This window comes from Cherax quadricarinatus, chromosome 33, assembly GCF_038502225.1.
Source record: "Cherax quadricarinatus isolate ZL_2023a chromosome 33, ASM3850222v1, whole genome shotgun sequence".
Classification (NCBI taxonomy): domain Eukaryota; kingdom Metazoa; phylum Arthropoda; class Malacostraca; order Decapoda; family Parastacidae; genus Cherax; species Cherax quadricarinatus.
This window is the reverse complement of record NC_091324.1, coordinates 820,694-841,222: the sequence shown is the minus strand read 5'-3', so window position 1 is coordinate 841,222 and position 20,529 is coordinate 820,694. Positions and strand designations below refer to the sequence as shown.

General features: G+C 42.2%; 1 protein-coding gene across 2 annotated transcripts in view; it reads left to right on the top strand.

Annotated features, from left to right (window-relative positions):
• Window positions 1-19,770: 19,770 nt before the first annotated feature.
• Window positions 19,771-20,529, top strand: part of LOC128693823 (mitochondrial basic amino acids transporter) — a 59,522-nt gene continuing 58,763 nt past the window's right edge. The window contains exon 1 of one of the 2 annotated variants that reach the window (XM_070090754.1): window positions 19,771-20,015. In XM_070090754.1, coding sequence (XP_069946855.1) covers window positions 19,982-20,015 — 34 coding nt within the window. In that variant the 5' untranslated portion in view covers window positions 19,771-19,981. The remainder of the gene's footprint in view (window positions 20,016-20,529) is intronic. The other variant, XM_070090755.1, reaches the window with a different exon arrangement.

Sequence of the window (20,529 nt, the reverse complement as noted above, 5' to 3'; positions counted from 1 at the left end):
CTGAGCACCGCGCCAAATGCACAGTGATCGCAAAACACGTAGACTACTCTCTCCTGACTGCCTATGACACAGACAAAGAAGACTTAATCAAAGACATTAGTACTAAGAACAAAGTCTCTGTTGGCGATATTTACAGACGCTGTTCAACTCCTTCTGACGCCTCTACACACTTCAATCAAGGAATCCTTGCCAAGACCATCCGCATTCCTCCAAACACTCTTCACTCCGAATTTTCACCCCATCACACAATGTCTGAAATGCTACAAATTCGGCCACGACAAAATCTCATGCACATCCATACAAATCTGCGATGTTTAGGAACTGGCCACTTCTGGAACACTTGCAACCTCCCCCTTAAATGTTCTAACTGCAGCGGGTCACATACTGCAGTTGCAAATTCCTGCCCTTCTAGAAAAGACATTATCTTCTCCCTCAGAGCTAGCCAACCTCCCTCCTTCCCCAACCCCTTCCCTGCTCCTCCCTTCCCTTCCATACCTCCCTCTCCTTCCCCCAATGCCTGGGCCTCCCCACGCACTTGGTCTACCTCTCCTACTCTATACACATCAAACACCAACACACAGACTACAAGCACTTCTCCTTCCACACCTACACCCACACTAGACTACAAAACTAACTGTTAACTCGCCACTGCTGCTCACTCTGCGATGGTAATCTCTCAAGCTTGCCAATCAGACTACTCACATGTCCTTAACCTAATCTTGTCTGCTAACAATCTTCCCTCTTTAATTATCCCTCTTTCCTGCTTCTCTTCTAAGCCCCCTACAACCTGTGACTCCTCCCTCTCTCCCACCCCCCCACTTCCTACACCCACCTGCTCTCCTCCTCCCCTACCCCTCTTCACTACTTCTACCCCTCCCACCATCACCCCTACTGTTGCTGCTACGACCACCCCTCCCCCCACTTCCTTACTCACTTCCTCATCCCCAACCAAAGCTTCGACTTCCTCATCCCTTACCATAGCTTCCTCTTCCTCATCCCCTACCAAAGCTTCCACTTCCTCTGCATCTACCTCCGCCCACTCCTCCACCACAACCAAAACTTCATCGAGGTCCAACTCCACCTCCTCCAGACAAAATCCACTCAAACCTAAACTTGCCCCAACTTCTGACAGACAGACCAAAGAACGTAAAAACAGATCCATCTCTTCCTCCCCCTCCAGGAAACGGGTCCGTAACACCTACAAACACACATCCACTGATGGCACCACTATCAGGGGCTTTAATCCAAACTACCCCGACATTAACTTTGCTATGACGAAACCATTAAATCATGTTTAAGGTGATTCAGTTCAACGTACGTTCTTACTATACAATTAGACACCTACTGGCCGAGCTCCTTGAAGCAGAGAGGCCAGATATTGTTTTACTAAACAGTACCTGCCTCAAAGCCCCTCAACGTATCCGCCATTATGGTTATACTGCACTACAGTCACCCTATGATCCCCACGATGGAGTTGCCATCCTTGTCAAATCCAACATAAAACACGAATCTCTCCCAATCCCTTTTATACACCAACACTGTCTTGCAGTCAGAATACACACCCACCTTGGCCCCTTTATCTTTTTCACCACCTATGCTCGCCCAAACACTATTCTCAACATACACGACCTTTCCTTAGACTTCAACTACAACAACACACCAACATACCTACTAGCTGACATGAATGCCAAACACACCGCCTTTCATCACACCAGTAACAACCAACTTGGTCACCAATTACTCAACTTCACAAACCATAAACAACTAATTCATCTCGGCCCAGACTTCAACGCCTTCCACAACCACACGGGCCAAGGCAAACCAGACATCATTCTGGCAAACCGAGCCAGCTCTTTATTTCAACACTACATATCACCTGGCCCTATTACAGGCTCTGATCACATCCCAGTCATCTTACACATCTCCTCCAACCCTATCCTCATCCCAGCCACACCTTCATTCTCCTACAAGAACGCTGACTGGGATGCTTTCAAACAACACATAGACAATATTAACCTCACCTATGACTACAACAACAAACCTATCTCTGACATCGATACTCAACTTGATCTCACCAGGACACCATTACACAAGCAGCCAACACCGCAATACCAAAGAAAACTCCCACCATAGATTTAATCAAGTCCAATTAGATCTCACTTACCTTAGAAACAACATTCTACACAGTCTAGACCAAGACCACAACAATCACTGGTCACAACTCATACAACAAGCGGACAAACAGCGTATTAAAAACACTAAAGCCTTCTGGAACGTCAAATAATTTCTGATATGGACACTAGAGGGCTACAGGATGACCAGGATAGGTTGATGTTATGGTCAGAGAAGTGGCAGATGTAGATCACTGCAGACAAGCGTAAGTTTCTAATCCTAGGAAAAAGGAAACAACTTAGGCACATACAAGCCAAACAATGTAGATCTTAGTCAAAATGAAAAGATCTAGGAATTCAGTGTTTGTGTTCGCAATGAAGATAATGTGAAGGAGTATTAGTAATAAAAGTCCTGAAGTTATTTTTCAAATTTGTATACTTTTGGTTATAATTCTTTTCGATTATGCTGTTCAGTTTTGGTCTCAATATTGCAGAATGAAAATAAATGCGAAGGATTACGAATTTGATTCCATGTATATGAAATCTTTCCCACGAAAACAAGCTGAAGGCATTGAACTTGTACTCTTTGGAAAGACACTGAATTAAGGGAAATATGTTGAAGTGTAGAAATGGGATGTAAGAATAAATAATGGGGATATAAATAACATACTTAAAATATCTAACCAAGATAGGTACAAGTTAGAGAAATTTAGAATTAGAAAGGATATTAGGAAACACTGGTTAGGCAACAGTGTGGATGAGTGGAACAAACTGCCAGGTAGTGTCAATGAGGCAGGAATTTTGGGTAGTTTTAATTATAGGTTGGATGGGTATGTGAGTGAATGTGGGTTGGATTTGCTGCAATGTTCATTTGTTCTTATGTTGTGACTTCTCATTTCTTTCTTATCAGCGAAAGCTGCTCCTTTCTTAAAGAAGGGCCTGGTACTAGGTGCATTTTTTACGTATGAGAAAAGTAATCTGGATTACTTTCAGTTTCACTGATGACTTTTTTTTTTCTTTGTAACTACCTTGTGCTGTGAATGATGTATTCACTTTAGCCCAGGGTTTTCTATTTCCCTAATCAGTATTTTTTTTTTCATTCTTGAGAAAATCTGGAACCTTTGTGCAGATCTGTGATTCTTCGTCTCCATCCGAGGAAGCGTCTTTCTCTTTCTAACTTTCTCTTCTTAAGTTTCTCTTTATAACTTTCCCTTGCTAACTGCTAGTGCCTTTACTCATCCTAGCTAAACTCTAGTTTATATTCACTGAACTCACACTCTTCAGAACTTATTTCTGTACATTCATGATATATTTCCTCCCAGTTAATGTTTTTTGTTGAATACATCAAAATGTCAGTTCACATTGGGATTCTCAAAACTGGGATATATGTAAGTCCGAGTTTTAATTAGGTTGTGTCCGAGGTTAATTATTTGGGAACACATGGTGAAGAATATTTTCCAGTCTACCTAACATAGTTATTTTAATTGTGGCTGCTCATCTAAGCTTTCTTATGGAAGTTTTCCTTCTATAACATTATCTGCTACATTCTTCCATTGTAGAAGATATGAACTAAAATCGCCAAGGTTTGCAAGGTTGTCAAAACACATACACAGTTTTAATACACAAATGCCAAATTGGCACTTACATAGTCCAGTTATAAACCTTTTTTTTAAGTAGGATAAACCAACGTTGAAAGATTGAAGGCGATCAGAAGAAGCATTCTCATGCCGTCACACATAAACCTTGGTGGAATAACAACTCTGCCAACCAGTGTTGATGTTCCCTGTCAGTGGTAACATAAAAATGGTGAAACTTTATCTGATGTTCCACACTTATTTCGTCTGATTTATATCATTCTTTAAGTGCTTGACTTGGTTTAGTTCCACCTCCTAAGGATGTTAAACAATTGCTCCTGTGCCTCTTAATACTGTTGATCTACAGCTCCTGAGCCTGTCAGATGTTAAAATACAGGTGGTAAGCTTCATGAGTATTGAACAAAGCTCCTTGGTTTCTACCGAGGGTTGAGTTATAGCTCCTAGGTTTCTTAAAGGAACTACAGCACAGCTCGCCTGCCACTTGGGGTATAGCTGTCTCTTGCCTGCTTTAAGGTATCATTGTACATTAAAGAGGTTACAAGGGATACTTCTAAACAGACCATACCACGGGCGGGGATTGAATTCGTGGCGGGTGAGTCATAAGGGATACCTCTTTTGTATCCCCAGTAAATGAAACACATCTAGCTAATTTCGTCATCCTTCTCTGCATGTTTTCCAACGCAATTATTTCGACTATATAACGTGAAGCAGAAACCTTGGGATTACCATGGTAAGGTTAGCGCTTCCTGCACTACAGCAGGAGCGCTGCAGCAGGAGCGCTGCAGCAGGAGCCCTGCAGCAGGAGCGCTGCAGCAGGAGCCCTGGAGCAGGCCTACCAGACCATACTAAGCAAGTATTATTCACATCCAGTCTTTATAACTTCCTAGAAAGCCACCTAGAGTGCCTGCTTCAATGACACTAGGTATTAGATTCAGTGGCTTGAGGGTAAGTCGTGCTACGCTGTATTTCACTAACGTATAATCTGCTCGTGGGTTGGTTCGGGTATGATATAAATCCTTGTTTGAGGTGGATCCAGTTGCTTCCTTGATGGGAAAATCACTGCTTAATACTACCCTGGCGATGTGTAATGTTGATTATGGAAATTATTATATGGAACACGGGGAGGAAGAATTGTTATTTGATATTTACAGTGAAAGTGACATGTCTGTACTGGGGAGCAGTGACGGGGAAGCAGTGACGGGGAAGCAGTGACGGGGAAGCAGTGACGGGGAAGCAGTGACGGGGAAGCAGTGACGGGGAAGCAGTGACGGGGAAGCAGTGACGGGGAAGCAGTGACGGGGAAGCAGTGACCGGGAAGCAGTGACGGGGAAGCAGTGACGGGGAAGCAGTGACGGGGAAGCAGTGACCGGGAAGCAGTGACGGGGAAGCAGTGACGGGGAAGCAGTGACCGGGAAGCAGTGACCGGGAAGCAGTGACCGGGAAGCAGTGACGGGGAAGCAGTGACGGGGAAGCAGTGACGGGGAAGCAGTGGACGGGGAAGCAGTGACGGGGAAGCAGTGACGGGGAAGCAGTGACGGGGAAGCAGTGACCGGGAAGCAGTGACGGGGAAGCAGTGGACGGGGAAGCAGTGACGAGGAAGCAGTGACGGGGAAGCAGTGGACGGGGAAGCAGTGACGGGGAAGCAGTGACGGGGAAGCAGTGACCGGGAAGCAGTGACGGGGAAGCAGTGACGGGGAAGCAGTGACAGGGAAGCAGTGACCGGGAAGCAGTGACGGGGAAGCAGTGGACGAGGAAGCATTGACGGGGAAGCAGTGGACGGGGAAGCAGTGACAGGGAAGCAGTGACCGGGAAGCAGTGACCGGGAAGCAGTGACGGGGAAGCAGTGGACGAGGAAGCAGTGACGGGGAAGCAGTGGACGGGGAAGCAGTGACAGGGAAGCAGTGACGGGGAAGCAGTGACCGGGAAGCAGTGACGGGGAAACAGTGGACGGGGAAGCAGTGGACGGGGAAGCAGTGGACGGGGAAAGCCAAGCTGTGATCAGGTCAACCATAATATCTTCCGTTAGCCTGTCTTAACAGGTGTGGACCTTTAAAGATATACCTTAATAACCCCCCCCCATTACAACACCATTGGATTTTCTCACAAGTACCTTGCGCATGTACGTTTTTGGCATCCACCGAGTCCGTTTTTGCCTGATCAGTCCTCTTTGCCACACCGGTCTGAGACCCACGATCGTATTAGCTACTGGGTTAACCCAGGTACTGTCCCTGTCACTCACAACCTTCCTCACACCAGTCTACTCTTCCACTATCCCCACTTCAAGGGTCTTAATTATACTCTCTTAACCTTGGAAAATATGTAACCCCACTGAAGCATGTTATTCAGTCTGATGTCATCTCTTAAACCTTGATCGACATTACGAAGAAACTCACTTAAGGCTTAAGTGACACCAGATGTTCAGATCAAGTGCTGACACTACTAATTAATGTTGTAAGTTCTCAAACTATATATATATTTTATTAATACATGTTTCCCACTGAGGAGGGGTGGCCCGTAAAAGAAGAAACACTTTCCTCATCATTCACTCCATTACTGTCTACCAGAGGCGCGCTACCCAAAGTAAAAAAAAATCTGCAACATACCTCCACCCGTCCTTCGGAGTGCAACTATTGTTCTTCTCACCTCCAGGACTCAAGTCCGGCTAACCAGTTTCCCTGAATCTCTTCATACATATTACTTATTATTTAAATATATATAAATATATATATATATTTATATATATATATATATATATATATATATATATATATATATATATATATATATATATATATATATAACAACATACGTATAATTTCTGAAATACGTAAAGGCGCATTCATCAAGTTTTATTTCATATATTTATATTTTACATTTGTTAACGGAGAGATATTTTCCAGCATCAAGCCTAGACAATACTCCATAACAATAATAATATTTAGTACGAGTTAACGTAACAACGTTAAACAACACTAACGTAATGTGATGAGTTTCTTGTTTAGTTTACTGTCAAAAACAGTGTATTTGTTCAGTATTAACTCTTGTTTATTGGGTTTCAAACCTTGTTTAATGGGTTTCAAACCTTGTTTATTGGGTTTCAAACCTTGTTTATTGGGTTTCAAACCTTGTTTATTGGGTTTCAAACCTTGTTTATTTGGTTTCAAACCTTGTTTATTGGGTTTCAAACCTTGTTTATTGGGTTTCAAACCTTGCTTATTGTGTTTCAAACCTTGTTTATTGTGTTTCAAACCTTGCTTATTGGGTTTCAAATCTTGTTTATTGGGTTTCAAACCTTGTATATTGGGTTTCAAACCTTGTTTATTGGGTTTCAAACCTTGTATATTGGGTTTCAAACCTTGTTTATTGGGTTTCAAATCTTGTTCATTGGGTTTCAAAATAGTATATTGGGTTTCAAACCTTGCTTATTGGGTTTCAAACTTTGTTTATTGGGTTTCAAACCTTGTTTATTAGGTTTCAAATCTTGTTCATTGGGTTTCAAACCTTGTTTATTGGGTTTCAAACCTTGTTTATTGGGTTTCAAATCTTGTTTATTGGGTTTCAAACCTTGTTTATTGGGTTTCAAATCTTGTTTATTGGGTTTCAAACCTTGTATATTGGGTTTCAAACCTTGTTTATTGGGTTTCAAACCTTGTTTATTGGGTTTCAAACCTTGTATATTGGGTTTCAAATCTTGTTTTCTGGGTTTCAAACCTTGTTTATTGGGTTTCAAACCTTGTTTATTGGAGTATACCTGGAGAGGGTTTCGGGGGTCAATGCCCCCCTCGGCCCGGTCTGAGACCAGGCCTCATGGTGGATCATGGCCTGATCAACCAGGCTGTTACTGTTACGCAACCCGACGTACGAACCACAGCCCGGCTGGTCAGTTACTGACTTGAGGTGCCTGTCCAGGTCCCTCTTAAAGACAGCCAGGGGTCTTTTGGTAATCCCCCTAATGTATGCTGGGAGGCAGTTGAACAGTCTTGGGCCCTGACACTTACTGTGTTGTCTCTTATCGTGCTAATTGGTTTCAAACTTTGTTTATTGGGTTTCAAACCTATTGACTACACGAGGGTCATCAAGGTTATACGTAACTTTGAAAATCAGGCAAAAAATACTTTAATCCTTAAAACAAGAATTAAGGTAAACCATCAGCATATATATACTGAGATATACACCTCTCATAGTATGTATACTGAGAGATATACACCTCTGACAGTATATACACTGAGTGATATGCACCTCTCACAGCGTATTCACTGAGAGGTATACACCTCTCACAGTATATACACTCAGATATATACACCTCTCACAATATATACACTCAGATATATACACCTCTTACAGTATATTCACTGAGAGATGAACATGAGTGGCACGAGAGAGTCAAAGAGGCGTCACCGGACATCATAGCCCTCACAGAAACCAAGCTCACAGGGATGATAACAAATGCCATCTTTAAAACAGGATATCGGATCCTGAGGAGAGACAGAGGGAGTAGAGTGGGTGGAGAAATGGCGCTGCTGATCGAAAACCAATGGGATTTTGATGAACTGGAGAGAGGAGACAGAGGAGAGCCAGGAGGCTGCATAATTGGAGCACTTCAGTCTGGGGGTCCCAGAGTGGTAATTGCAGTGATGTGTAACCCACTACAGAACAGCAGGAAGCCAAGGCAAGAGTATGATGAGAATAATGGAGGGATAGTTGACACACTGGCTGAGGTGGCCGGAGGGGCTCATGCTAGCAGGGCAAGGCTGCTGATCATGGGGGACTGCAACCACAGGGAAATCGACTGGAAGAGTTTGGGGCCACGTGGGGGCCAGGAAACGTGGAGGGCTAAGATGATGGAGGTGGTACTAGAAAACCTCATGTACCAGCATGTGGGGGACACTACCAGGGAGAGGGGAAAGGGTGAACAAGCGAGACTGGACCTAGTGTTCACTTTGAGGAGTGCAGATGTTGAGGACATCAGATGTGAAAGATCCCTTGGGGCCAGTGATCATGTGGTTCTGAGCTTCGGGAAGGGCCGGATGAGTGAAGCCAGACTGCAAGAAAGGGGACTACGCAGGCATGAAGAACTTCCTGAACGGGGTTCAGTGGGACAGAGAACTGGCAGGGAAGTCAGTAAACGAGATGATGGAATATGTGGCAACAATATGCAAGAAAGATGAGGAGAGATTTTTACCCAAGGGTAACAAGAATAACGAAAAAGCCAGGATGAGCCCGTGGTTCACGCAAAGGTGCAGGGAGGCCAAAACCAAGTGTGCTAGGAAATGGAAGAAGTATAGAGGCAGGGGACCCAGGATAATAAGGAGAGCAGTCGTAGAGCCAGAAATGACTGCACATGTAAGAAGGGAGGCCCAAAGACAATACGAGAATGACATAGCAGAGAAAACCAAATCTGACCCGAAGCTATTGTACAGCCACATCAGTAGGAAAACAACAATCAAGGAGGCCTGGTCACAGACCGGGCCGCGGGGGCGTTGACCCCCGGAACTCTCTCCAGGTAAACTCCAGGTAAGGACCAGGTAATCAGTCTGAGGAAGGAAGGAGGAGAGATCACAAAAAATGACCGCAAAATATGTGAGGAGCTCAACATGAGATTCAAAGAAGTGCTCACAGAGGAGACAGAAGGGCCTCTAGAAAGGTGGAGAGGTGGGGTACACCATCAAGTGTTGGACACAATACATACAACCGAGGAAGAAGTGAAGAGGCTGATAAGCGAGCTAGATACCTCAAAGGCGATGGGGCCGAATAACATCTCTCCATGGGTCCTGCTCTGCTTCCACACCACACGCGTCCTACACGTTAGGGCCTCCTGCCCTTGCCTCTTCACCCTCGTTTTCCAACCCAGCATGGATCACTGCAGACGCCGAAACGTCCAGCATTTCATGCAGAGCCTCCTGAATGGATGCCTCCATTACATCCTGAGCAATTACAGAATCCTCCTCCCCCGTCGCCGACACCAAGCCTACGTCCTCTCCAACTCCAGGTAGGGTCACACATGCAGAAAACAACTCTGTCTCCCTCTCTACCTCCTCACTCCACGTCTCCCGTGCCAGAGACTCACGCTGCGTTGCCGTAGCATATGTTTGCTGCTTCGTTGCATCATCAGTCCTTGTATCAGCCGTTGATCTTCCTCGTCGCATAGGACATTGCGCCGCGATGTGGCCATATGTCCCACATAGTCGGCACGTACGCCTCTGACCCGTGTACGTAACGAAGACTTGAGTGTGGAAGCCCTCCATCACCACGTACGATGGTATAGGGTGCTTAAGGGACATCACGCCAACGTCCCAATGTCGCCAAATGCATCGTACCATAACGCCCAAAAACGTTCCTTAAATCACTCTCATCAACTTCAAAAGGAACATTACACACCTTGATCCAAGTGTAAAACCGTGATACATCATGGAGGCGGACATTAACACCAGGGTTAACTGGCTTAACCACATCCTGGTACCTGGCCACCATATTTTCATAAGTGCTGCTCTACCGGAATTTGACGAAAAGCCTTGAACTACCATTCAATGACACGCCATAGAGCTTCTCATTTGCGATGCCATACGTGTCTCGTAATATCGCCGTCAGCAAAAGATGGGTATTCTGACTATTGAGCGAGCCATTCACAAGTTCAAGACAGTGTTGACACGCGTACGTCCGCCTTCCGCCATTATGAAAGTACTGCCGCCTGCCACCAGGGGTTTAGAGAGCAGCTCCACTGACGTCCTCTCTACACAAAGGCTGAGAGACGAATATGACCCACTTTAAGAAACAACAATATTCATATCGGCTTAGCCACTTAATCAACGATCCTACAAGAATCATACACCCAGTAGAGCTAGGTGTTGTTCATGTAAATGTTTCAGTATCACTTGTTTCGTTGTTTCATTGCTAATTAAACTACTTGTGGAAGCTGGTATTCAAATGGGAGGTGGTTGAAATCAGCTTTGAGCTTAGCACTACCACGGATCATGAACAACACCTAGCTCTTCTGGCTGCATGATTCATGTAACATCGCGGGCAAGGCGTTGTGAGCATTCTTTGTTTCTTGAGGCGGGAGAATGTGTTGCAGGATCTAATCCCGGCAGGCTGCAGTTTGGTAAATGATTCAATTTAGATCATATGAAGTTAGTATGTGATGATAATGATGTTCCAACCCAGACTAATGTGACAGACTCTGACAATCCTCCTGATCCTGTACTCTCTTCCTCTGATACTCAGTCAGACGATCAACCTGAATGTCGTTATTCCCTACGTACACGACAGGTATTGAGAAATCCTCAAGTATCATTTGTAACTTCCAATTCAGATTTTCCTCAAATACAGCATGAGTTAGCCAATGCAACAGAGTTTGATCCTCCCAGAGATGACACCCATTCTGCATATGTCAATCTTACCCTAGCAGAGTTGGGGTTAAATGTAAATAACCTGTATAGATGAATAATTACAGTATCAACTTATCAGTATTCAAGAATTTTTTTTTTTTTGTGTTCATGTTCTCTCCGAATTCTGAGAGTTAACAGTCTAGATTTGAGTGCACCGAATCTGCCTTTCTGTTAAACACTTCTTTCTTTGTATATATTCCTTCCTCAGAATCCGTAGATCACATGAATACAGATCGATCTATCAAAATTTTTTTTTTATCACTTCTATTGTGTAATCTCAACGTTGAGTTTCATTCGATGAGTTTTCGTTGAGTTTCATTCGATGAGTTTTCGTTGAGTTTCATTCGATGAGTTTTCGTTGAGTTTCATTCGATGAGTTTCATTTGATGAGTTTCATTCGATGAGTTGTGTTATATTATATCTTGTATTGCATTACAGTTTCAGTTACGTAAGCTTCCATTCCAATATTCTACTTATGTGTGTTATTAAGATAAGATAAGATAAGATAAGATTTCGTTCGGATTTTTAACCCCGGAGGGTTAGCCACCCAGGATAACCCAAGAAAGTCAGTGCGTCATCGAGGACTGTCTAACTTATTTCCATTGGGGTCCTTAATCTTGTCCCCCAGGATGCGACCCACACCAGTCGACTAACACCCAGGTACCTATTTGCTGCTAGGTGAACAGGACAACAGGTGTAAGGAAACGTGTCGAATGTTTCCACCCGCCGGGAATCGAACCCGGGCTCTCCGTGTGTGAAGCGGGAGCTTTAGCCACCAGGCCACCGTACTTTGACATTGTATAGAATCAGCCCAAGCCGTATACCTGCCATCTCTAGTTTGTATTAGTTGTATGTCGGGACGACATACGTTAGCGTCGCCGAGCTCTCAGTAGTAGTACCAGTTCCTAGTAACCAGTTACCAGTAACCAGTGTACCAGTAGATGACTCACTACCAACCGTCTCTGCGTGAATCACTGTCTGTATTCATATTGCTGCTGACCACAGCAGTATTTCAAACACCCCCTCACATATGGGTACTGGGGTTAGTCAGTCTTACGAGTGAGAGCAAGGAGGCAGGTCACGGCTGTTTGGCGCTTCCCACACTATCCGTAATATACGTACTACCAGCCTACGTGAGTATTTCTTTACCCTATCCACGTGTTCGAACCCCACATGATACCACTTGTTTCGTGGATTCATTAATATATACGTCGTGTCGAATAGGTAAAACTGGGCAATTAGCAAGAACTCATTTAAAATTAAGCCCTTTCTAAAATTTTCTCTTATACATTTCAAGATATACGTTTTTTCATTTATGTGAATGTGAAAATTAACAATTTTGTACGAAAAGAGCCTTAAAAAACTTACCTAACCTTATTATAACGAGCGCAGTTTAATTTAGCCTAATCCAACTAAATATATTTTAGATAAGCTTACAATAATTTAATAATAAACAGATACTATGAAATATGCTTTTATTCTTAGGTTCAGAATGATTTTTGCGAAATTACTTGCCTTAATCGGCAAGAAGAGCATTGCTATTTAAGCCAAAATGGCAAAAATATATATATATATATATATATATATATATATATATATATATATATATGCAGGACAAGCCACGGGGGGGGGGAATCTTTAGCTCAAGTACTTTCACACTTCTCAGTGCGTCATCAGCAGCTTTGCAATGTTGCAAGGGAGCAACCAAAGCAGGGAGAGAGGTCTCAGAGCACCCTGCTTTGGTTGCCCCCTTACAACATTACACAGCTCCTGATGACGCACTGAGAAGTGTGAAAGTACTTGAGCTAAAGATTTCCCTTCCCCCGTGGCTTGTCCTGCATAGTTAAGATCGCCGGTCTGTGATTGTTTGCATATATATATATATATATATATATATATATATATATATATATATATATATATATATATATATATATATATATGGGGCCCACTTCTACTGCAAATTCTGGGACCCATAGCCTTGAAGAAGTGGATAAAAAGGCTTCAAGGAAGAATATTTGGATTTCATCCTGAAGTCATTTGAATATTTCAGTTTCCCTACCAACCCACCTTTTGATTTTTTTAACTAGTAGGTATATTTTGTTACATAATATGGTACATAATATTTAAAAGATACATTGCTGGTGAAATTTAATTCGGCATCATCGGAGCCATAATTGGGTGTTTGGGCCCGAATTTGTAGTAGGATCCCGTGTTAATATCCCCTACTGAAGAATTGGTACAGAATTGCATGTAGGTGGTGGAAAATAAGGAGACTGCGCCAGCACTCACACAGGGAAGTACGCCATGGTCCTTTCATTTAGATTTCTCACTGGCCAGTGTAGGTTTCTATATGTTAGGTAGGCACTGTGGTGTGATCCAACTACAGTAATTAAATGGAAAGTGGTAATACAAATTTCTTTTCTAATAACACTCTTGTAGTATATGTATTATACAATAACTATATTCTGTGTACCTAGCATGCCAAATAATATACATTCCACACTATTTTATAATTTACCATTATTGGTATTAATGTTTGATATTGTAATTATTAATTAAATGTCAGGTCAAGCTTTTTTGTAAGAGTGGTGAAGGGATGGGCATCGAAGGAGTGACAGTCCTGTGACCTCACTCAAATTACTTACATGTAATATTTTAGGTAATACCCTGTAAACCTGATGCAGGTAATTTCTCACAATGTACACCCATACTCATATAAACTTATATAATCATATATGGTTTAGAAACACACATAAGCAAACACTATGACATATTTATTAGAAAACGTTTCAGTTCTGGGACCTTGATCACTTCCGAAGTGATCAAGATCCCAGGACCAAAACGTTTTCTAATATGTCATAGTGTTTGCTTATGTGTCTTTCTAAACTAACTTGTCGGTATTTATTACCCAAGTTTATACCATAATCATATATATACAAGCACACACACATACATATGTACAGGCATATATATGCAAAATAATACTTATGTATACCTGCATAAATATACACATGCATACATATTTGTGTATTCTGATTCATTAAAATTTTGTGATCACCCTGTACTCTTTCTTTCTTTACATTTAATTCCCGTGCATTGAGGTAGAGGGGATTGGGTTTATGAGTCGGAATATGGCTGTGGAAATTTTTTTATAATTTTCCTAAATTCAGCATCTGTAAATTGAATAATATAATAATTACATTTTAAAATGTGATGCTGATTTGACCCTTCAAGAAATTTTGTGTGAAGGAGGGTGCAGCGGCCGCGGAGTGATACAGGGGAGGAAAACGCTATAATGGAAAAATCTGGGAACACTGGTTGTGACATTCTGTGTAATGTAATCAGGAGTCATCGAGGTCAAATTGGTGTATATTGGCCTCGATCCATAATTTAGAAATTCCTGACACGTTCCAGCTGAAGAATTGGGATATATAGTGTGGAAAACCCTTACAATTCGGTAACAAGGATGGAAAAATAGAGTACTCCAATTCTTCTCAGCAGCACACCTTAGAAAAGTGATGCTAACCCATAATGTACAGTAGTTTTGCGTTTTCCATCGTAAATTCTAGCTGTTAGGGCAGCGTTAGGGAGTGTTCCACAAATAATAATTGTGATCCAGTAATTAAATGGTGAGTGCTCAGGTTAAATTTTCCTTTCTTTCTATTTATATAATATGCATTCATTTTTAGTAAAATGCTGTATACTCAACAGACTCCCCCTCTCCTTTCAAGTCACAAACCGTCATATAGTCCACTCAGTATTTTGTAATTTATCAACATTATTGGCATTAATTTTTATGTTGTAATATTTGGTGGTCAAGAGTGTTTGGCTCTCGGAGGAGAGGCTGGTGCAGCCTACTGTCTCTAAAATCCCACCTAGCTCTGAGGTACAGCTAACTTCAGTCAGTACAATATATTGTTACTTAGTTGTGCCCCCCTCAAATTATGTGGATGAAATATTTCCCACAATCGGATCCTTCCTGGCATCACACAGCGAGAGAAACACAATTTACTTAAGAATTCCTCTCAGACCTCAGGAATCATAGACAACCGATGCCAGTGTTAGACCACTGTAATATTTGTATAAATATTTGTCTGATTTTATGATTGGCTGTGATTTTTTTTTAGCATATTACTCGCACAGATGTACTTTATCTGGACGAGTAATTAATTTTTAACATATATTTTTACAGGAAAGTTTTATGTAATTTATCTTCCCCAGGATGCGTCCCACAGATTAATTAACACCTAGGAATGTTATGGCAACAGAACACTTTTTTTTGTACCTATTTACTGCTGCGTGAACAGGGACAGGTCGTGTGAATCGACTCGATTAACATCTCCATCAGCCCGGGATTGAACCTGGGTCTTTAGGCTGTGAGCCGAATGACATCTTAGTGTCATCAGAGTAAATTCAGTATCAGTAAAGATAATGAAGAGATCATTAACAATCTAAATAAGCCATGTGAATGTGGGCGAATTCTTAGATTAATAAAAATGTGAGAGAGAAAGAATTAAGTTTATTTCCAGATCAGATGGTAGAAAGAGAGGAACTGTGAAAAATTATTATTATTATTATTATTATTATTATTATTATTATTATTTGAGTAAATCACCTGCAGGAGGTTTACAGGACTTCACCTGAATTATTACCTGCAAGTAATTTGGATGAGGTAAGTGGGACTTAAGTCACAGTAGGTCACAGAACTGCGACTCCCTCGACTGCCAACTTCTACATCTCTTTCACAAAAAAAAGCTAGACCATATATTAAATTAATAATTACAATATTAAAACTAACTACTCTGATTCATTGTTGTGAACTCTATATGACTGAGATTGCTGGGAATATACCGCTCACTATTCGATTGATGGAACACACCCTAACCTAACCCCTGGCAGCTAGAATTTACGATGGCCAATACAAAAACTTCTGTAATTATGTAATTGTGATCCTCCATACGCGATTCTTGAAGTCTCGTAAATTTACTCTCCCAGTTCTTCAGCAGGAACTTGTCAGCAATTTCTGAATTACGAATTGAGGCCGATACGTTCCATTTAGGCCTCTGAAAACACCGAATTCCTGGTGCAAAAATTTCCGACCAGCGTTCACATTAAATTCAACATGGCGTCTCCCCCGCAGCGTGCAGAGGTCTGGTGGTATGCCCCAAATCACTATCTTGTTTCCCTCTCTAATTGGATCTCCCCCCCATTTCGATGCCCAGGGCCACCGCCCCTTCGGTCCTCCCCCCTCTGCACGCCACTGACCCAGTGTGAAGGTTCAACACCTCTATCACTCTCAGAAGATTATTTGATAAGGTCGATTCCTCCTTATGGAAATGCAAAGATAGAAAAATCAATGATAACATAGTAAGATAAACAAATTTATTAATGTAGAATTTTTATAGAATATAAAACACAAACATCAAATTAATCCTACCTGAAACACAGAATGAAAAATGAAATTATATATTCTTTCTTTCATAAATAACATGTGTCTTAATTTCATCTTGTCGGTATTATATACCATTCTTGTACTACTACCACCACCACCACCTCTGCCTGCCTATATATAGCCGTCCTGCTCCACTTCTGGTTAGTGTGACTTTGTCGATGGTCCAAGTCGCACCGAAACGTCGTCGTAAGCTTCTCTCTTTTATGTGCGGGTTATTTGTGTATTCTTTCTTTCAACACACCGGCCGCATCCCACCGAGGCAGGGTGGCCCAAAAGGAAAAACAAAAGTTTCTCCTTTTACATTTAGTAATATATACAGGAGAAGGGGTTACTAGCCCCTTGCTCCCGGCATTTTAGTCGCCTCTTACAACACGCATGGCTTACGGAGGAAGAATTCTGTTCCACTTACCTATGGAGGTAAGAGGAAATAAACAAGAACTAGAAAGAAAATAGAAGAAAACCCAAAGGGGTGTGTATATATATGCTTGTACATGTATGTGTAGTGTGACCTAAGTGTAAGTAGAAGTAGCAAGACGTACCTGAAATCTTGCATGTGTATGAGACAAAAAAAAAAAAAGACACCAGCAATCCTACCATCGTGTAAAACAATTGGCAGGACTCACTTGGCAGGACGGTAGTACCTCCCTGGGCGGTTGCTGTCTACCAGCCTACTACCTAGGTTTGAAATACTCATTTGTGCTTAACTGTTTACAACAATGTTTACCACTGAATATATCATTGCTTAGTTAATGTTAAGTTAATTTTAAGCCTGCCCATAATGCTCTGCATACAAGGGGCTTTGGCATGCTACACTTAACCACTGTATTTCCTTGTACTTCTATGTATCATGTGCAAATTAATAAATAAATAAATTGAAAGGCTGGTATTATTGAATATATATAATACAGTACCAATATTATGCATACTACTGTGTCCTCAGAAATTTATAATCATACTTTATAATTATATATATATATATATATATATATATATATATATATATATATATATATATATATATATATAATTAGGGACCCAATAATAGTGATGTCGTGCCGGTGTTCTAGGCTCGTAGCTCAGAGTCGTGGTTTGGAACGCTGAGCCGGTGTTGATGTTGGGGGAGGAGGGGTCACAGGTGGACATGACTGTTGTGATACCTGCAGTAAATAATGACCCCAAAATGAGCCGAGATTGGGGAGAACAGAGGTACGGGGATCCTCTGACAACCTTTCCGAAGCAGCAGAGCCGCTAGTCCGAGTGGCGCCTCTACTGCTGCGGAGTAGCGCCGGGGAGTCCCCCGCGCTACTCCGCAGCTCCACTACCTCCCCCCCCACTCGAAATTTCTCGAAGGGTCAAAGCAGCATCATATTTTATTACACAATTATTATATTATTTATTTATATGTTCTACATTTAGGAAATTATGTAAAAAAATTCCACAGGAACAGTCCTTATAAGATTCGCGAGAGTTGTTAGTCTGTTACCCAATGTGGGTAGATCATTACAATTCCGGTCTCAGACCGGGCCCCCGCGGCCCGGTCTGAGACCAGGCTTCATGGTGGATCAGGGTCTGATCAACTAGGTTGTTGCTGCTGGCCGCACGTAAGCTGACGTATGAACCAGAGCCCGGTTGGTCAGGTACTGACTTTAGGTGCGTGTCCAGTGCCTTCTTGAAGACAGCCAGGGGTCTATTGGTAATCCCCCTTATGTATCCTGGGAGGAAACTGAACAGTCTTGGGCCCTGGACACTTATTATGTTGTCTCCCACTGTACTCGTGGTGCCCCTGCTTTTCATCGGGGGAATGTTGCATCTCCTGCCGAGTCTTTTGCTTTCATATGGTGTGATTTTCGTGTGCAGGTTTGGTACCAATCCCTCCAGGACCTTCCAAGTGTATATTATCATGTATCTCTCTCGCCTACGTTCCAGGGAATACAGATCAAGGACCTTCAACCGTTCCCAGTAGTTTAGCTGCCTTATCTTGCTTATATGTCCCGTGAAAGTTCTTTGTACACTCTCCAGGTCTGCAATGTCGCCAGCCTTGAAGGGGGCCGTTAGCGTACAGCAGTATTCCAGCGATTTGAAGAGAATCATCAGGGGCTTGGCGTCCCTAGTTTTGAAGGTTCTCATTATCCATCCTATCATTTTCCTAGCGGATGAGGTAGATACATTGCTATGTTCCGCCAAAATAATATCAAAATATTTTAATTCCTAAAATATGGATTAAAGAGACCTAAATTTATATACACTAGGAGACACTCTGTGTACATACATTGACAGATTGGTTTAGAAAAACACGTAAGCAAACACTAAGACATATTTATTAGAAAACGTTTCGGTCCTGGGACCTTGATCACTTCTAATATACAGAGGTTAAAAGACATTATATATAGGCGGAGATTGAGGTGTGAGTGACGCATAATGACCTGAAAAATGACATATTGGGATGAGGACGGGTAGACGATGAGATCATGTGACTCCAGTGTTGTTGGGTTGGTGGTGCCCCGCCTGGTTGAGTATCATGTATGCTCAACCAGGCGGGGCACCACCTACCCATCAACACAGTCACATGATCTCATCGTCTACCCGTCCTCATCCCAATATGTAATTTTTCAGGTCACTATGCGCCACTCAAACCTCAATCTCCGCCTATATATAATGTCTTTTAACCTCTGTATGTTAGAAGTGATCAAGGTCCCAGGACCGAAACGTTTTCTAATGAATATGTCCTAGTGCTTCCCTACGTGTTTTTCTAAACCAACTTGTCGGTATTTATTACCAAGGTTTATACCACACTGACAGATACACATCTTTAAGCATACAACATGTAATAAAGACTAGGCTGAATTATTATTATTATTATTATAATCAAGGGGAAGCGCTAAACCCGTAGGATTATACAGCGCCTGGGGGGGCATTCAGGTTTAATTCGGGGAACTGGAGCACAGATCCAATTCCCTAAATCAAGAGCCCCTCACCAACATCAAGGAACCTTCCCTGAGGGGAGACTAGGCTGAAGCTGCAGTGATAGTCAGTATACCAGGAGTGGTGGGATGTTAACTGTTTGTAATTGGTCAGACTGAGAAGTATGAATTAAGGGGAGGGGGGAGGGAAGGGGATGATAGGAGGGTAAGGGGATTACCGGAGGGGAGGGGGTAAAGAAGGGAGTAAGTCAACAGGGTGAGTGAGGGTCTGGTGTGGGCAGGTGAAGCCAGTAGCGTCAAGGAAAGAGTAGAGTAGAGGTAGTGTAGGACAGTATGCACCCAGCGTTGAGCGCGAGCAGGCTGGCCCGCAGTGCTCCCTCACACTGAAACGCGTGGAATCAAAGTGACTTGACACTTCGATATTGCAGGTGCAACTCCGGTCATTTGGCCCAAAGAGAGAGATACGCCTCCAAGGAGTTACGCAAGAGTAATATACTATTTTTACTAACTCGACATGGCACTGGACTTCCTTGCAGGGTGCCTTGGAGGTAAGTGCTGGCTGAAATACTTTTAATAATTTATCATTGTGTAACTGGTATACACCAATTTCTAGCCAGCCGTTTACACGTTTTTCAGTGAAGTTCGTGAGTGTTAAGTATTCTATCACTAGAGTGAGACAATGACTTGTCTGAATGATTGTATTTTTCTGACACATGATAATGTTCTTTTCCGGATCCATCCACTGTGTCAGTAGATGTATGGCAATTAACAACGAGTTGTAGATGATGTATATAGTAATTAGAAATTTCAAAGAATTTTTTTTTGAGTCGATTGAAAGATATCCAATGGTAGGTCTGGGTGTAGATTTAATGTTCTTCAAAATACGCGATTTTATACAATTTTTTTTTAATGTTTTCAGTAATTTAGAAACGGCTGATAAGGCAGTTTTGTACAGTTCTAAGACTTTAGGCACCGAGGCAGATTTGCGTTACTTTCTACAGTGAACTGTCTTTGTAATAATTTTACTTAAAGTTTGGTAGTAGTTTTATAGGTGATGCTTAA